The sequence below is a fragment of the Rhineura floridana genome, chromosome 17 (genome assembly GCF_030035675.1).
Source record: "Rhineura floridana isolate rRhiFlo1 chromosome 17, rRhiFlo1.hap2, whole genome shotgun sequence".
Taxonomy (NCBI): Eukaryota; Metazoa; Chordata; class Lepidosauria; order Squamata; family Rhineuridae; genus Rhineura; species Rhineura floridana.
Genome location: NC_084496.1, coordinates 29,614,312 through 29,633,266, shown reverse-complemented (window position 1 = coordinate 29,633,266; position 18,955 = coordinate 29,614,312). Strand labels below are relative to the sequence as shown.

Genomic DNA, 18,955 nt, shown 5'->3' with positions numbered 1-18,955 from the left:
CATCAGCACACATGACTCTATCAGTTACATTTTGAAAATAAAAGCCCTTATCTTCTATCACTGATGATCCCTGAATTGAAATACAGTTTAAACCAACAGGAAACAAGGGAAGCCAAATCATTAATTGAAGTTTGCTTTTTCTGTAGACTTTCTGGGAAAGTCTGTAACTTAGTGGAAGAGCATGTTTTGCATGCAGAAGGTTCAGTCCCTGGCATCTCCAGGTAGTGCGGGAATGTCCTGTCTGAAACCCTTGCGAGCCACTGGCGGTCAGTGAAAATATTACTGAGGTAGATGGGTCAATGGCAGCTTCCCATGTCCCCAAAAAGGTCTCCAGGAGTCTGCCTTCCCCAAGAATTGTAGCGGTGTATACATCGGTATGCACTTACGTGTTAATTCATACGTCGTTAATACAGAACTGCTGTTCACTGTCTTGAAGCTGCTTTCGGCTATTCAGGGTAAGCAAAGCAGAAAGTTAAGAGTGCAAGGAAACCAGTTGTTGCACCTGATGTACAGCACAGGCAGTGGGAAATGATGCAGTGCATGCAGAAACAGCTTTAAGCTTGAGGACTGCACCTTAACAGGCAATAAAAGCCACATCACTTTCTAGATAACATGCTGAAAGATCGTCAGTCATGAAGGCTTGCTCAGTCTCCTTACTAGAGAGAGAAATCCAGCAAACAGGCAGCATAAGGGAATGCAAAATGTCCTTAGAATCATTGAGCAAACAAACATCAGGGAAGTCAGCTCCAGAGGAGGAGACTTCCTGAGGATCCTGCTGTGTTCTTGGTGCAGCCACTGCTGGAACGTGAGGTATTTATTCTAGAGATTGCATGCCAAGGGACAGAAATGAACACACACTCTGGGAGACACACACCGGAAATTATATGTTATGAATTTACTTATTCACATTGCTGCCTGCAACATTCTTGGAGAACGGTGCCTCTGATAGCACAGCAGACTGTGCAGTGACTGCAACGCTATTGAGGGCTCCCTCTTTTTCCTCGCCCTTAATTATTCTCTCCCAATCAATAAAACTTTTAATTTGATGGAACAGGCAAGCTAGTTTTGGATACCTGATTTGTCATCAAGGCAGCCACAAGATGGAAACAGCAGAAAGCAAGAAATAACAGCTGAGGATGGGAGAGGGAGAACAGAAGATCCCTGTTCTCTGTGGGACCTCACTTGAAGTTTTGTAAATCTATCAGCCAGTTAGTAGAGTGAGGTTCAGAGCATGTACATATTGTCTTTCTTTGTCCTTAACCATTTTTGTAGCATCTGCCCATCTTAACGCGGATGTCAAACAATTCAGTGCCCTTTCTAAAACCATCACTGAATGGATGGCAAATAATTTCATTGCACCACTGGCTACTCACCTGTAAGCTCTGCTCGCAAAGCAGAAGGGTTTTTAATGACCTTGGACTCCAGTCCTGGCCCTGTGCTTTCATATTCCAGCTCCCGGTAATAAATGCGATATCCCAACAGAAGACCATTCAGGCTGTCAACCTTTGGTGGCTGCAAAATGTCCCCGTGAAAAATAGGTTAGATAAGAGAAGGCTTGTGCCCAGTAGTAGACAATAAATGTATCAGCCTAAATATTTGTTTGAAAATGAAGTGAATATGTCCTCGTGCCAGCCCAAGATGTTTCACTGCATAATTAAAAAGGAGCATCCCCTGCAAAGTCAGAATGACGTGGAAAATGCTGTCAAGAACAGCACGAGCATCCCAAGCTGTTGCTTGCGGCACCCTCCACAGCAACACACAAGCTGCAAGGTGCAGCCCAGGAACCTCTACCGTGCCAAAAAGGACGCTGGGACAAACTCTGCAGCCATAGTCTAGGAGGTGACTTGAGAATCCCATCCCATCGTCCTTTGCAAGAATGCACATATAGGAAGCTCTTCCTTCCAGCAAAGTCACAGTGGTTTAATGTGGATGTTGAAAAGCAAGGGAGACAAGATGGATCCATGTAAAGGCAATACAATTTGATCTGACCAAGAGGGATTCTGAGGGCAACCTTCCACAGGGAAAAACAGGAGTCTCCCAGGACTACCCTTATAAAATTGCCCTATCAGCTAGGAGCAGAACCACTGCAAAGACAGCACCAACTCATGCACATCTACAATTGTCAGTGATATCAAATGCCACTGGCAGATCTAGGAGAATCAACAGGGTCATGTTCCCTGCAGGTATAGGTAATCATTCAGGGTTTATTTATTCCAGCATGGGACATCAACGAGGGTGCCAAAGGCTGTTTTCATTCCAAACCACAGCCACAAGCCAGACTGCAATGGGTCTAGATAATAAATTCCATCTCAGAATTCATGGAGTTGCTATGCCACGGCCCACTTCAACACCTTGGCTAGGAATGTAAAGTTCGCAACTAGTGCAGTCAAGAGCTGAGTGATGGCTTCCATAACACAGGTCTTGCAATTGTTTCCTTGCATTACAAGATGTGTTGAATTACGTTCAGTAAAGCTTCATAGCCAAGGACAAGGGCCAAGCAAACACTTAGTAGCATGAACACCTTGTCTACATTTTCATCCAAGCTCCTGCTCTGGATGATGACTCTGCTTTACACCCTGATGCCAAAGTAGAATCCACATTGGAAACGTTCTCAGTGACTTCATCTTCACCCTACTAAGCAGAACTATCACAGCATGGCACTGGGGGCTGCAATGTTCCATATGGAGAGAGGTCAGACTGAGGCACACCTGTCCTCACTCACGAAACTCATTTGAATGTGTGGGGATGTAGAGCAGTGGAAAAGAAAGAACTCTGCGCTGGCTCTAAGGCAGCATCCACAGTTAAAATTGTCACAAGTTTTTATCTTCCTGAGCTACAGCCATTGCCCCTGCAGCCTCATTGCTTGTAACTCCATAATTCCTCAGGGAGAGGGTTGAGTTCTGACTAGCAGATGATGGTGCCTACTGTGCCAATGACCTGTGGATTCCAGGAATCCACAAGGGATTTAACTGAGAGAGCAAACTGGACCATCAGAAAACCATCTGGGTCCATTAATCTTTGAGGGGCAGACTGCCTTAATTGGCCTTTTAACCCTGAGAAGGAGGTTTAACCCTGAGATCCATCCATGATAAAGGAGTTACCAAAGAGTTCCCCACCCACTGAACACTTGCATCTTGTCTGGTACAGAAAACCAGATCCAGTTTGTGTGAACTGCTGTAGCTATTGGGCCTAACACACATCGAGAGCGAGAGAGTGAGCCATGGTTACCACGAAAACCATGAAATCTTTAGCTGCATCGATTAAGGAGACTTCAGAATTTGTAACTGAAACCCACCTGGAGATCCTCAACACCACATCTGAGACTTTGTCAGTTTAGGCTGCAATCCAACACATGTCTTCTCAGAAGTAAGTTCCACTGGGTTCAATGGGACTTACTCCCAGGTAAGTGTGTACTGGACGGTGATGCGTTCCAATCTTTTTAATCTGTTGCTGTTTTAACAATGTTTTCAATTACTTGTTTCTAACTGTTTTACTGATAATTTTAATGTTTTTTTTTGTAAACTGCTTAGAGGTTTTCTGTAATTAACTAGTATATAAATCTTGTTCAATCAGTCCATCAAGCCATGTCTCCAAAATATATACTTTGTGCAGTTAACAGAGGAAGCTGCCTTGTCCCAAGTCAGACCAATGGTCCGTTCAGCTCAGTACTGTCTGCTCTGACTGGCAGCAGCTCTCCAGGGTTTCAGGCAGGACTCTCTCCCAGCCCTACCCAGAGATGCTGGGGACTGGGACTGGGCCTTTCTGCGTGCAAGCCAGATGCTCTATCACAGCACTTTGGGGTGAGGACAGCCTCTTCCATATTTCCCCAACATATTAAACTTAAAAACATAAGAACACAAGAAGAGCCTGCAGCAGTCAGGCCAAAGGGGGCCCACCTAGTCCAGCATCCTGTTCTCATAGTGGCCAGCCAGGTGCCCATGGGAAGCCCACAAGCAGGATCTGAGTGCAAGGGCACTCTCCCCTCCTGCTTGACTCCAGTGTATACATAGGATGTATGCATGATGCCCTTTGCCTGTAACAACTAGGTCTAATATACCACAGGCCCTGAAATAAAATAGCATGGTCTCATTTCAGACTCACACAACTTCTCATCACTTCCTGGAAGGGGAAAACTCATTGCTCCACAGGGCAATTTTTAAATATTATCTTTGCTCTCCTGATTCCAGGTTGGGGATGATCTCAAGGCCTCAAGGATTCTTACAAATAACATATTTTTATACACTGCTGTGTCATTTGCCCACAGCCAAATTTCTGAACAGCCTAGGGGACCATCCCTAACATTTTGTTAATTAGAAATCTGAATAACAATGAAGGCTGTTTACATAGCACTGTCTCGATCAGAAATGCAGCCTGTTCAATGAACGAGTGGTTTTAGATAATCAAAGTTCTGATAATCAGGGTTCTACAGCATCCCCCAATTTTTTTCTTCTTCGCCTCATGAAACCTTCCTGATACACATGAAGCAAGTAGGACTCTCTCTAGAGCCCAGATCTCATATCAGAATCAGAAGCTATTTAGATACCCGGCACAGAGAGACCTGGGAGATAAATGGCATGGGAAGCTCTTTCCTCTCTGGCTCCTTGATAATCATACTTCTGCCTTGGAAAAAGTACTTTGCAGAAAGGTCATGGCATCCTGCTCTTATCTGTCTTTTGTGGACAAAATCCAGCTTTTGATGATAATGGATTATTTAGGATTTTCTATCTATCTCTAAGAGAGGCCCAGAGGATCTGCAGTGGCAGGTAAAAGTGATTATGAGTGGCAGACAGCAGAGGTTTATAGAAATGAGAATGATAATTTGTTTACATCGTGAAATTTGGACAAATTATTGGATCAAAACCAGAGATGGACTAGAACAAAGCACCCAAGTTAAATTTAATATTATAAAGGGATTTGGAAATCAAGCTTGAGCTACAGAACCATCACTTTCTACTTTAGAAAAGTCTCAATTCATTTCAAGGTGGGTTTGAAACAATGAGCTGAGAAGCTTATAGCATCAGCATCTAATGTTGTGTTGTGCATTTCTAAGCAATGCATGAAAACATTGCCTTGCACTGGGTAACCTACAATAACTTCCATTTTGGCGGTGTTTTCTCAGCATTTAGCTAGAGTTTAAGCTTATTTCACATTTTTTATTTGAAAACTACAGTGTGTTTAAATTGCTGAGCACCCAAATAACACAAACGTAGTAATGACATGTAATTGCCTTCAGTTCTTGCGATGCGGCTTGAGTGCAACTATCCCATTACATTTTCATGAAATAAAAAGCAAGCAATTATCTAAACTACCACCTATTTCACATTCATTATCCACCCAAAATCTATCAACAGGATCAACCTCTATTCTGACACGTGCCTGTACATTGTTCTCTACTTGCATTTCTGTTCATTTCATTCTACAACTGACTGGGAGGTGGGTTGCTGATTGATACCTATGTATAGCTCCTTGGCTAAAAACATTCAACACATCTCACATTGGTCACCGTGTTGTAATTGAAAGTGTTATTGTTGCATGAACAAGGTCTTCTGTGTAGGCTGCACTGTAAGAGACAGATTCAACATCTATGACACAGCAGTGACTGCATCACATATAATGGTAAATTGCAGGGATATCCAACTACACTGTGTGATCTCAGGGCAAATGTCAAGGTGGGACAGGCCTTGGCTGAGAGGGCATCCTATGGCTATGGGTGTTCAGGCCTTGCACACTCTTCAGGTACAGAAGGGATTAGGGGTGTGCAACATATTCTCCTGTGAGTGACTGGCAAGCGGTAGGAATCCTCTGGATTGGCCAACCCTCATATAAAAACCAGGAACCTTCTCTTCTGCCCTCTCCCAGTCAAGAGAGTGGTCGCTCCATCTTTCATAGTCTACTAACCTTCCATTGCACAAGGACCGAGGATGTTGTGTGGGGGGTCACAGACACAGAATTTGGTGGTTCGCTTGGAACTAAAAAAAAAAAAAAGATGAGAGAAATAAAAGTGAGAAACAGGCAGAGAATTCATTCTGTCGCTGAAAGTTCCTCCTCCCCTGCCTTGCCAGTAAGGCATCCTTGTGCTGTCCAGAGGCAAAGGCTCGAGTGACAGCTTCCCTCCCTCCTTCCACTCCGCGCCCCCTCACGAGAGGCCCAGCCACCTAAGCCTGCTTTCAGCATCCATCCTACCTCTGTAGTAAACGCACAGAATGCATCAGGAACAAACCCGAGGCAGCTTATCAAGCACTCCCAGCTCTCCACACTAAAATGCTCCACTAGCAACACCAGGTTTGCTCAGCAAAATAAATCCTCCGAGTTTTCAGAGGAGGTGAGCAGCTTTTGCGGTTAATCGCTTGTCTTGTACGGAGGCCAGAGGGTGATCTGGGTTCTTCAACACTCAACCCAAAGTGTGCTTTATGTGCATGCGCACACACGCACACACACACACACGCACACACGCACACACACACACACTTTCCTGGGAACAAGCTCCAGAACACCAGCTGTGCTAGTCTGCTGCAGCAAAAAGAGAGATAAGACAAACAGTGGCAGCTTAAAGTTAAGGCTCAGATTCAAAAACCACCTTTCAGCACATCCCATGGCTTGCGGGCATCTGTGTTGTAGGGATTTCTGCCTTTTCCCTCTCTCCATTGACCTACAAACCCCATCCCATCCTCCACATAAGTGCTTTTGAAATTGCTTTCCAAACCAGTTCCCAGGTGTTGGGGAAACACAAGCCCAACGCCTCCTTGGGTGCATGGAGCAAGTTGTACGGCCCTTTGGATTGTGGCCTGATTTGGTTTATTTCTAAAGGAACTTCTACTGACATTGCTGTCAACACACACTGAGCTTTGCAGTTGGTTTGCATGTCCAGAAAGCAACATAACACACATTAAAGGCATTTTCATGCATGATGCTAAAAAGGGCTTTTGAGCCTCTTGTGCACTTAACCACTTCATCGTCTATGAATGCTGTTAACAGAGGGAGTTTTCAGAAGAGATGCAGAATGTACATTGCAGCCAACACAGGTTTTAAAACAAAGCCAATCCAAAGCAAGCTTGCCACATGCAACTCACATAAACTGGAATCTTTGCAGTTACAGAGTTGCTGTCCAAGAGAAATAATATTCTCCACATTACAGCCTCAACCCAGGAACTCTTTGAACAAGGGGAAGATGCAATCTATACTGCTCAGTTTCCTATTGATCTGCAAGCCCATTCACTTTCGAATTCTTCTCCCAAAACTATTTGAGCTTTTTGAGCATTGCAAAAGTCCAATTGGGTGCAGTGGAATCCCTGCAAGTCTCCACTCCAGCCTGGATTCTGCCGGCCAGGCCCAAGAACCTTATTGCCTGCGCCTCGGCAGGACAGCTTGCCAGAATCCCTGCAAGTCCCCACTCCAGCCTGGATTCTGCCGGCCAGGCCCAAGAACCTTATTGCCTGCGCCTCGGCAGGACAGCTTGCCAAAAGAGGTGTTATGTAAATTTGTATAAATGAGCAGAGATAGTCAACGGTCTGAGATGTGTGTGTGTGTTTACCTAAGAGGCAGGCTTTTACCCTGCATTGAGATCAATGAGACTGGAGACTTAGTCAAATAAGAAAAGCTACTTTACTTATAGAAATACATAGTAGATAGGAAAGGCATTCCTAGTTCTAACTGACTAGCTAAGTTGGAGGCGCAACGCCCAGATGTGGGAGTTGGCCTCAGGGCTCAGGAGAGAGAGCAAAGACAAAGGTGTCTCCTCTCTCTCAGACAGCTGAAGAAGAGGAGGAAAAGGCAGAAGGAGGAGGGGCAGATAAGCTTCCCAAAGCACATATCAGTCTGAGACGGAAGGAAGCCAGTCAGAGCATCACAGGTAAAGGTAGTCAAGCCTAGCCATCTGGAGGACCCAAACGCTATCTCCCGTCTGGAGCATAAACAAAAGGACAAAACAGGAATTGCTCTTGCCCCACTTCCAACAAGAGGCATCCGCTAAAGCTTCTTGATTCAGCAGTTGTTTCACTGTCTGTATAGAGCTTCAGCTGCTGGCCTGATTTCTCACAATGTATTTTGTCTCCTGAGTGGGTAAGGAAAAGCTCCTGTGGGATGGGTGCACTTTTTTCTCTGCCGACCTGCTGGATCATTTCTCAGTGCACCTTTGGGCCCACACACCTGCCTGCTACCTGGCCTTGCCTCTCCCAGTTCATCCATCAGGTGATGACTTACTCCTAGCCTTGCGCCTGTACATTGTGGACATGGCTGTGCCTCTGCACCCTGAGCCCGGACACCCCACACACTGTGTTGAATAGGAAAGTTCATGTCTGCATAAAAGAACTGTGCACAGGCACTGGAGCAATTACTGCACTCCATCATTACCTTCCCTATATTGGACAAAAGCACCTGAGTCTCATCTGCGACAAAAAAAACAAGAAAAAAAAAGGGGGGGGGAAGCACTCTGCAATTGTTAATTTTTTTGCCGTACCAACTAGCCATCTAAAATGTTTATGCCTGCTGGACATGCACACCTCTCTCTCTCTTGTTCAACCATTTAGCACTTCTGGAGTCTAAAAGTGGATTTGGAGTGAAAGCAATTGAAGAAACTTCTCCAAACATACGCTCAATTCTGCATTCATTTTTAATGTTCCTTGTTAAATTATTCAATTTCAGGAAACATAATGGTCTGTTAGCACAGAACCTGGAAGACAATCAACCAGGGTTCAAGTTCAGCAAGATTCACGATCTGAAGGCACCGCAGGGTAGTTGACTATCGAGTATAGACAATTGACTATTGAGCTCAATCGTCAACTGCCCTGCAGTGCCTTCAGATCGTGAATCTTGCTAACTGAACCTGTGTCAACAGAGCGGGTTGGCTGCATGCATTTTCTTGTTCTTTAATCCCAGGGTGCAATGCTGGGACTGAATGCATTGGGCAATGGATTCCCTGAATTACTGTTAATAAGACACAGCCGTCCTCAGTTTCAAGCTGGGGCGGGCTGGCTGGCTGCTCTAGCCCTTACCGTCCTGCAGTGTTGTGACCGCTTCCGTCTCGGCACCAAAGTTGCTGTCTCCAATATCGTTGGTTGCTTTCAGACGCAGCTTGTAGGAGGTAAATGGGTTCAGTCTAGAAAATGGAACAGCAGACAGGATAGGGATAAACTCTTTCTCTCTGCCTATCCACAGCTGCCTCGTGCAGTTCTTCTCACAAACCCAACAAAAATTCTCACAAAAATTCTAAGCAGAGTTCACAGTTTCCAGGAGGTCATCCTTTTCCTGAAGCCATATTATTGTGCAATGTTAAAACTGTGGAATTTGCTTCCACAAGATGTAGGGATGGCTACCAACTTGGATGGCTTTTAAAAAGGGTTAGACAAATTTATGGAGGAGGAGAAGGCGATCAACAGCTTTCAGCCACAATGGCTATTTTCTACTAGGGCTATGCGCCGGATTCGGCTGAGTCTTGAGCCAAATTGGGCCCATTTGGATGTTTTGGGGCCTTGACTTAATCAAAGTGGGACCACCAAGGATCGCTATGGGTTGAACTGGAAGGCCCAGAGCAACCTGGGGCTGTCAGAGTGGGCGGGGGGACTCAGAGAAGAAGGCTCTCCATACTGCCAGACTGCTGCCCCATGGAATCACTGCTTCTGCTCATCAGCTGATAAATAGAGGCAGCGACCATTCAGGGTGCGTGTGCTAGTTTGTGAGTGGCTGTCTTGAAAGAAAGATGCTCGCAAAGTAGCATCACGCAGGATCAGTGCCTCAGTTCAACCGCTGATGAGCGGAGGCAGAGATCTTGGGGGGCAGCTGCTCACTTGCAAGTTTCCTTCCTGTGGAAAAGCTGCTTGAGGAACAGCACTTCCCCCTCAGTCAGAAGGGGGAAGGAGACGTAACGTCCGATGGCCACCCACCCACCCATCCAATTTGAGCCACGGGGCTCCTTTTTCTACCTCCCCTGCAGGGGTGAGACTGTGCTGGGACCATCAAGGGGCAAGTTTTCCCACCTGCCTGGCCCTTATCAGGAGGAGTTGCCGACTGACATGTGTTGCTGCTTTTGCCCCCTGCTCTTAGTGACATTTTTCAAGGGACTGTCCTTTACCAAGATGATGACTGCTTTTTGTTTTCAGATGTTGTTGCTTTTTAGAAATGTATAATTTTGTTGGTTTGAATTCTTGTAGATTGTGTTTTGATTTGTATTTATGTTTTTCTATTTGTCTGTGAGCCGCCTTGGGGGCCTTTTTGGCCGAAAGGCAGCCTAGAAATAAATGCTAACATAAAGCTAACATAGGCAAGATGCCCCCGAATTCCTGTTGCTTGGAATCACAGGTGGGGAGAATGCTCTTGCACCCGGATTCTGCTTGTGAGCTTCCCAAAGGCACCTACTTGGCCACGGTGGGAAGCTGGACTAGACAGGCCACCTTTGCTCTGATCCAGCAGCCAGGCCCTTCTTTTGTTAATATTTGACTAGGCAGCACAAGTTAAAACCAAAATCCAAACACACAGTTATAGGGTTCCTGTTTCTCAAGTGCAGCTCATACATCGCAGTGCAACTTTTCTGTGGTGGTCCAAGAACATCTCCTGCTGCCACATTTGCAGGAGACATCAGTGGATTAATCCAAGGGAACAGAGTAATGGAAGGACAGAAGATGTGGGCTTCCCAGCTGCAAGCGGACAGCACTGCAGGAGTGCTGTTTTTCATCTCTGTTGCATTTCCAGCTAATACTGTTACTCAGCTGATTTAACACAGACAGTGACAGGGGATTCCCTGCAGCCTTTCTGTGTACTCAGTGTCTTTAAGATATACAAAGACTGACTTCCAGCTGAGGTGGCTTCAGCACAGCTTCCAGCGTAGCCAGCGGGAGGCTCCCTTTGAGTTGCTAACAAGGTCTGCCTGGGTCCAGAATTGCACATAATAGGTTTAGCTAATTAATCGGTTAAAGCCAGGGCCTTGGTGCTGGAGGGCCAACTAGCAATATAGATAAAACTACCAGAGATGGAATATTTAAACATTGTGGGATAAAACACTGGGCCTCATGTGCTAACTTGCTTTGAGCATTCCCCACAGGGAAAAATGCTGTCAGGAAACGGACAACAAATTTGTTCCTTGGTACCTGGTAATACACAGTTATGTTGCTGCACTGATCCTCCCTGAGAATCAGGACTAGCCGCTTCACACTTGCGTCTTCTGGATTTGCTGCCATCATGGAATCTGGAGTGGGCGGGTAGCCTGCGGCTTTGCACATGACATGTCTCCATATATACAAGGGAGGGATTGTACAGAGGGGGAAAAGGCAGCTGTTTGCATGTGTGGACCCACCCTGTGTGTGAGTTAGACAATGGGATATATTTACTTGATCTATTCTTTCACTACAGGACTTCCACCTTTTGGCACCTATCCTTGGAATTCCCTCTCCTTAAATATTAGACAGGTGCCATCTCTGTTATCTTTTTGGTGCCTACTGAAGACCTGCCTCTTTCAACAAGCCTTTTACGTAGAGACCTTATCCTAGTCTGCATCTGTGCTGGAATTGCTTTTTAATTATGTTTTTAAAGCTTTTTTAAAAGATGTTTTTAAAGATTTAAAAAAATGTTTTCAAGGATGTTTTGTTGTAATATATTTTAAAGATTGTTTTTATGATGTTTTAGAGTGTTTTTAGTGCTTTTGTTTGGGAAGGAGGCCGGGCCATGTTTCAAAGAGAAGAGGCTTATGCTAGAGATGCAGAAGGCTCCAGGTTCAATTCCTGGCATTTCCAGTTAGGGTTAGGGCTGCAGGGGCTATCAGAGAGCTGCCGACAGGAGGAACAAAGAGCAGTAGGCTTAGTGGATTCCACAGGAGTCAGGTTGATATGTGCATATATCAACAGGGAAGGGTGAAAGTGAGAGAATCTCTCTTCAGATTCATTGTGTAACTTCCTGACATCCTGCTAGGGATGCTTTAGAAATAAGATATTTGCAGATTCCAAGTCAAAACAATACAGTCTGCCCTGCCCCCCCCCATTCTGCAAATTGGGATTTTGTGGTCTACTTTTGCAGTTCTCCAAATGCAGTGACAGAGTTCACAGTTCTTTATAGATATAAAAATTTGGGGGGTGCACTTGCCAAAACTACATTTTGCATAAAACTTGCATTATACAAATCTTGACATCTATACACACACACATGCTCAAGAGAAACATGCATATAATGCACATAAAACTTGCAATATTCATTGTGCTGCATAAGAGTACTCATTTTGAGTGACTTTAAATTTTAAAAACTGGTGATTAATACTGGAAGACAACAGGAAGGAACATGCGTAAACAAGCACGGAAATGAACCAGAGCACAAGGCGACTGAGAGAGCTTCTGGACTGTCACTATTTTGGGGTGGGATTCAATCACATACTGGCACATTCAGGCTAAACAATTAAAGTTTATGTGGCACTCTTGCACAACACCCCCACCTTTTGCAATAAGGAAAGTGGTGGGAAAATGCACTGGATAGTGTGGGGTTGCAATTGCTTGATGCAACCTCATATAACCTCCCTCAAACAAATCAGAATCATTGCTCAATAAATGGCTTGTCTGGAAGCAAACCCACTTCTTCCATCCCTGCACCCTGCAGTCCACTTTGCTGGTGAAAATGATCTCCAGAGGGAGTAATTCCATACACTTGCAAATTTTAAATCTCTCTCTCTCTCTCTCTCTCTCTCTGTGTGTGTGTGTGAGAGAGAGAGAGAGAGAGAGAGAGAGAGAGAGAGAGAGAGCGCAAGTGGCAAGTCTCCTTTTAGGCACAGGGTAGCTTCAACAGCAATCATTTCAAGAATTTAATTCCAGCACAATCTAATGAAGGCTGGATAACGCAGTTTAAACAGGGTGATGTTATCTCTCTATCCCTGGGTATGGCAATACAGATAAAATTGCCCTCGTTTCATCTGAACACAAGATAAGAAACTCAGAGACAGAATCTCATTGCAGTGGATGGGAATGAATTTCAACAATCACTGCAGAAAAGGAGTTTTGGCAAGGTCTGGATTTTCCTGCATCGCTGGAGGGCTGGGAGACAAGAAAGCTTCCCATGTGCCCATGATCTCATGTGGAAACAACTGGAAAACAATTTGCTTGAGGTTAAACTTTTGCCCTCCCTTCCCCAATCTAACTGAGAATGGGGACTAGTCCTTACAGCCCTTCCCCAAAAAGGTTGAAGGGAGAACAGGATGGATTCTGTAAGCAGCCATCATGCTACTACACCCCCGCTGAGGCAGAGTATGGATGTGCATGAAACTTTTCCTCCTACCCTGATTTATTATCGCCTTAGCAACAGCTCTTTCTTTAAGATTTTTTTGGGGTGGGGGTGGAACAGTCACTCTGGTTGCTTTCACACATTTCTTTTCTGAATTTGCTGTGCATGTGCAGTACCCACACAGTATGTGCAAGAAAATCCAAGATGGTGACGTTCACGTTCAAGGTAACATAAATAACACCCATACACTTCAATGCACGTGGGAACCTGGGAATTCAAGGAGGAGTAGGGACAGACAGGGGCATATGACTGCAAATTTGTATCAGAACTAGAACCTTGTGCATAAATCCTGCACTTAGTCTGGATGAGTTCCCAGAGCCATAATAACCCACATCCTATTTACTCCTAGAACCTCCGCATTCACTCTAGCAGGACTGCCCTTGAGGAGATAGATGGAAAGAGAGTTACAACCTAATTCACCATTTGAACCATGAGTTAGGTCTCCAATTAGTTTTGAAGCAAAGCCTTTGACTCCCTCCCTGCAGTGAAGGAAGAGCCTCTTTGGGACTCTGAGGTTAGAAGATGCTCTTTTGGTCAAGGTGTGTTGGGCTTCCTGACCTTTCCTGCTGTGAGTTTCTATGTGGTACCTGTCAATCACACAGGAGGTAGCTTCATGGCTGATGGAGGAAGAATAGGTTTGCCAGTCATCACCCGGAAGCTCCTTTGTTTGCACTGTGAAGTAGCGTACCGGAGAAGACCCATCACTCCCAGGAACCCAGTGCAGCTGTAAACTTCGGGACGTCACTTCAGACTGGGGAACTTTCAATTCGCTGGGAGGGGCTGGTCTTTCTGAAATTAAATATAAAGTCATTATTCTTAGAGAAAATTTAAGATAGCAAGTACCTTCACGTGCTAAACAGAAGACCCCCAAATACAGTAACACTCAGCCCAAATGTCCTTGCACATAAAGGGCAGGCTTCACAATGTTTGTTCAACGTGTCACCGAGATCTGAGAACACCTGCAGTTTCCATTGAAGGCAGAATCAATACAAGGCTGAGACTGACGTGGAGAGATTTGCCGGAGAAATCCCGTAGCCATGACTTGAACTGAAGAGCATGAGGCTGCAACCTCTTGATTTTACTCAGTCCCAATTTTCCAACCTGCGTGGATGGTTTCCATTCAGATTCTTGTCCTCTGCTCCCAGTTTGCCAAAGGTGGCACAGGAGAAGGGCAGGACGGGGTGGGGGGGAAGAGGGAATAGATGTCCATGTTTGTAAAAAGTCAAATTCTGCAAACAGAAAGCCTGGATCACAGTAAGGTGGCGGTGGCGGGGCGCATATATTGTGGCAAAAGGAGAGTAAAGATTGCTTATGGTGTTTTGAGTCTTCCCTTTCTCAAAAGAGCTCAGGGCAGGGCATGTGGCATATCTCCTTCTCCTGTTATCCTCACAGCACCCTTGTGAAGTAGACCAGGGTGAGGGAGACAGTGGCTGACCCACAGTCACCAAGCAAGCTTCGTGGCTGAGTGCGGATTTGAACCCCGGGTCTCCCTGCTCTGCCAGCACAATCCTATGCTTAATAGCTTCTCAGAAGTAAATCCCATTGAGTTCAATGGGGCTTACTCCCAGAGAAGTGAGAACAGGCCTGCAGCCTAAATCAGATCCCTGGGGCCTGGATGGGACTCTGTCTGCAAGCCCACTTGGACATTGCCTCAAAATAAGAATGGCAGGATATCAACGTAACAAACAACAAAACTGCAGGGGGCTCACATCTGTACCATCAAAACTGTTCTTTGTTTATGGCAAGAAGTGAGCAGCAGCAGAAAAACGGATAGAAAAGGAGGCAGGCGGAGCACAGGGGCGTGGTGTGACTTTGGCAGCCTCCCCTGGCAGAGCAGCCTCTGCGCCTTGCCCACCAAGGAGGGCTGTGGGGCTCCAAGGCCCTTACTGGTGCCAGTTCCTGCCAGTGGCTGGCCACCACCTCCTTGTGAGCACTCAAACAGGCATGTTCCCTTTGATGAGCTCCCCTTTACAATGACCTGCAACATCCCTAGTTTAATCCCTGGGAACTGGTTTGTTTCTTAAAACGGTTTTGAATCAGGTAACAGATTATGGAATGATCCCCTGCCCAAGACCGTGACAAGTAGTCTAGGAGTAGACAATGTGGTGCCCTCCAGATATTATTGGACTTCAACTCCCCTCAGCCCCAGTCAGCATGGCCGACGGTCACGGATGATGGGAGTTGGAGTCCAGTGAGATCTGGAGGACACCATGTTGGAAGAGGCGGTATAAAGCTGGATGGATTTGCTGCTTCTATCCTCTCTCCGCATAACAGACACTCTACACACGACTGTGCTGTATACATCTGCCAATATCCCTGCAGTGTCATACCCCCTTTTAAGGCAAGGTTGATGAGCAAAGCAAGCCACACACATCCTTCATCTTGTACTCAATTACCTTAAAGCATGAAGGTTACAACAGCCAATCTCGAAGCCAGCAGAGAAATCTATGGGGCCAGTGGACGGTTAGCCCTCTTGTGTGACATGGGAATGGGAGTGCAGCCACCCCTGGTGCCCAGCTCTGGTGCTCCCATTTGCTGCCGTCTCTCAGCACCCATCGATTTCAACCGAAAAACTCAACAGAGGAATAATTGTTTAATTGTTTATCATGGGGGTTATCGATTCTGGTTAAAATGTGTGGCATGTAATAAAGCAGGCATTGATTGGCGACCCCACAGTGACATGCCTTTGAAAAACCCATTCGATTCAACCCCATCAGCGGCACCTGCTTCAATAAAGATGCACTTCTGTCTGCCTCAGCCTCCAACAGCTTGCCACAAAGAACAGTTTGCGTTGTGGGTTTTTCTCCCCAGGTGCCCTGCCTCTCTGGAAAACATTTGCTTTACGGCTCAGCACCTCTCAGCAGTCCTGCGTAGGTTGATAGTGCCACAAGAATTGTCAGCCATTAGCCTCAGAGAGTCGTCAACACTGATGGTGCGAGGTGGACGAGACGGCGCAAAGGTCGGCGCTACAGTGCTTAGGGTTAGTCTTTCGGAGGAAGCAAGCAATGCTTTCATCTGATGTGTGTACCTTAAGCCGGAATTGGATTGCATCTTGTATTCACTCTTCCCCCATGTCAGAATTTTAGTCTGTTTCTTCCTAATGATTTCAAAGGTCTCTCACATTGCCACCCAAACTCCCTGACTGCTCACAGGAAACTGTTCCTGCTGACCCTCCGGAGTTTAGACAATTCCAAGAGCAATTATTTCTTGCAGACAAGGCAAATAGGACCCTGTGACTCAGCAAAGACACCACATGTGAGTAAGTCTGCATGTGAACATAGGAAACTGTCTGAGAACATGAAGGGCATTACTGGAGCACTGATTATAAAAAATTCAGTGCTGCTTTGGTCTTAACAAGTGCGCTTGGCCATAAGCTCAGGACAAGCTTTGTATTTCTACATACCTGTCTGACACGTGGGAGCTTAAAGGATTACTGAGGTGCCCAATTCCCATTCAATGTGAATGAAATTTAAATGCGAGTGGCTAACTCCCAAGTAGTCCCAGTCTTAGGATGGAGCAGATGTGATGCTGGTCACAGGACTGCTGTCAAAAGGAGCAACCCTATCTTCAGTTTCCACTTCTCTCTCCCATAAGGGGAAAACAGGATGTCATTGTGTGAGCAGCGAGACTGGTCACTGGGGCAGGGTATCGCCAACATGTCACCCCACTGCTGAAATAATTGCACTGGCTGCCCATTTGCTACCAGGCCAAGTTCAAGGTTCTAGTTTTGGTGTACGAAGCTCTGTACAGCTTGGGACCAGGATACCTGAAAGACTATCTTACCCCTTATATACCCAGTTGATCCCTGCGCTGTGCAGGTGAGGGCCTCCTGCAGATACCATCTTATCAGGAGGTTTGTTCTGCACAACATAGGAAACGGACCTTTAGTGTGGCAGCACCTACCCTGTGGAATTCCCTCCCTTTGAATATTAGGCAGGCATCATCTCTGTTATTTTTGAAGACTTTCCTCTTTCAACAAGCCTTTTAAGTTGAGACCTATCCCAGTCTGCGTCTGTGTTGGAATTGCTTTTTAATATATTCTTAAACCTTTTTTAAAATGTTTTTAATCTTAGACGTTTTGAAAGCTTTTTTTAAGTAACATTTTTGAAGATGTTTTAATGTGTTTCAACGTTTGTTTTAATAATGTTTTAATGTATTTGGTGCGTTTGTTTGCTGCCCTGGGCTCCTGCTGGGAGGAAGGGCGGGATACATATAAAATAACAACAACAACAAGAATCAGCCCACTACTCCCCCGCAGCAGGTTATAGTGTGGACTGGGGGAGGGGAAATGTGTGCTTTGATGATGTCATGTCATGTGTTTCACCTTACTGAATATTACAGTGAGAGGAGGAGGAAATGGAAGCAAGGCTGCCATTTTGGATGGTGACAGTGTGATCTACATCATTTCTACGTTTGCCCATATTTGATGGTTAAGTGAGAGCCACTTCTCATGATATGGAAAGCATAGATGCTGATAATCCTATAGCCACTGTGTGTCTGCCTGGGCCTGCAAACAGATGTATGGGATCCTCCGTCAATGATGGCTCCCTGGCTCATAATCCCCTCATGTCTGTGCTTGCCTGTTGGCCAGAGGGAGATGCGGTCAGCAGTTTTCTCCAAGGGCTAGCCCAAGACATTTTGGAGCTTAGCAAGGCAGAAAATCCAAAAAGAATTTCCCTGCATGCAGCTCTGTGCATTTCAAAAAGACCTGTGCTGAGCTCCCTGGTGGGCTGTGCATATGGGAGACGTATCACCCTCAAAAGCACCCCCATTTTGCTGCTGATTCACTTGCCTCATGGATAGACTGCCACTGTCTCCCTGGGCAGAGAAACGAACGTTTTTATGGTCCTTGTGCAGGGCACTAAGGGCTTCCCTACATGATCAAAAACACGTGCTATACAAATGCCAACCCCTCCCTAGTAAAAACAAAAACACACAAACTATCTGGTCCTGTTTTTAAAATGTGGGCAAGGACAGGAGTGGAAAAACATCCAGGCTCTCAAGAAAGGTCCCCGTATGGTGTGGGGATGGCAGCAATCTAATATTTCCCCATTAAAAAAATAGGAGCATTGTTGATGCATGTTCAGGAAAGCACTGCCAGAATGCAGTCCATTTCATAGTGTTGGAAATGGCACAACCATCCAAGAAATATTGAACAACAAAATTAAAAATAGATGGTTAGAAACTGGTGTGCACATGGAAGAGTGTGTAATAACACCCCACAAAAAGAAAAGCTGCCAATAATTCATACGCAATGCCATTCACCACAGCTAATGGTGCTATCATTTCCCCTGGCTTCAAAACAGTGCAGTTTGGGTCCCAGGCCGATGCACTGTGCTGGTAAGAGAAGCTCAGCCTCAAGGAACGCAGGTGACTTAGACTGCATACACACCATACATTCAAGGCATATTTAAAGCACAACCCTTCCCCCAAAGATTCCTGGGAACTGTAATTTACCCCTCATAGCACCCTTAACAAACTATAGCTCCCACGATTCATGGGGGGTAAAAATGTCTTTTAAATATATAATGTATATGCAGCCTAATGAGTAACAAATGTGCATTCATTTTGCATGAATGTTTTGGCAAAGAAAAAGCTTTAGCTGTGTATTTATGGCCCAGTCCAAAGGCTTGCTGTACTAGCAAATAAATGCTGCTTCAGAAAATCACCAGAAATATCACTGAATGTACTTTTATCCCATCCTGCC

The 18,955-nt window shown here is 45.5% G+C and overlaps 1 protein-coding gene across 8 annotated transcripts in view; it reads right to left on the bottom strand.

Moving 5' to 3' along the window:
* Nucleotides 1-18,955, bottom strand: part of SDK1 (sidekick cell adhesion molecule 1) — a 681,727-nt gene that overhangs the window by 67,253 nt on the left and 595,519 nt on the right. For all 8 annotated transcript variants that reach the window (XM_061599424.1, XM_061599427.1, XM_061599426.1 and 5 more), the window contains 5 exons: nucleotides 13,836-14,037; nucleotides 8,991-9,094; nucleotides 5,899-5,969; nucleotides 1,374-1,512; nucleotides 387-446 (listed from right to left, as the gene is read on the bottom strand). In XM_061599424.1, the coding sequence (XP_061455408.1) occupies nucleotides 387-446; nucleotides 1,374-1,512; nucleotides 5,899-5,969; nucleotides 8,991-9,094; nucleotides 13,836-14,037 (576 nt within the window). The remainder of the gene's footprint in view (nucleotides 1-386; nucleotides 447-1,373; nucleotides 1,513-5,898; nucleotides 5,970-8,990; nucleotides 9,095-13,835; nucleotides 14,038-18,955) is intronic.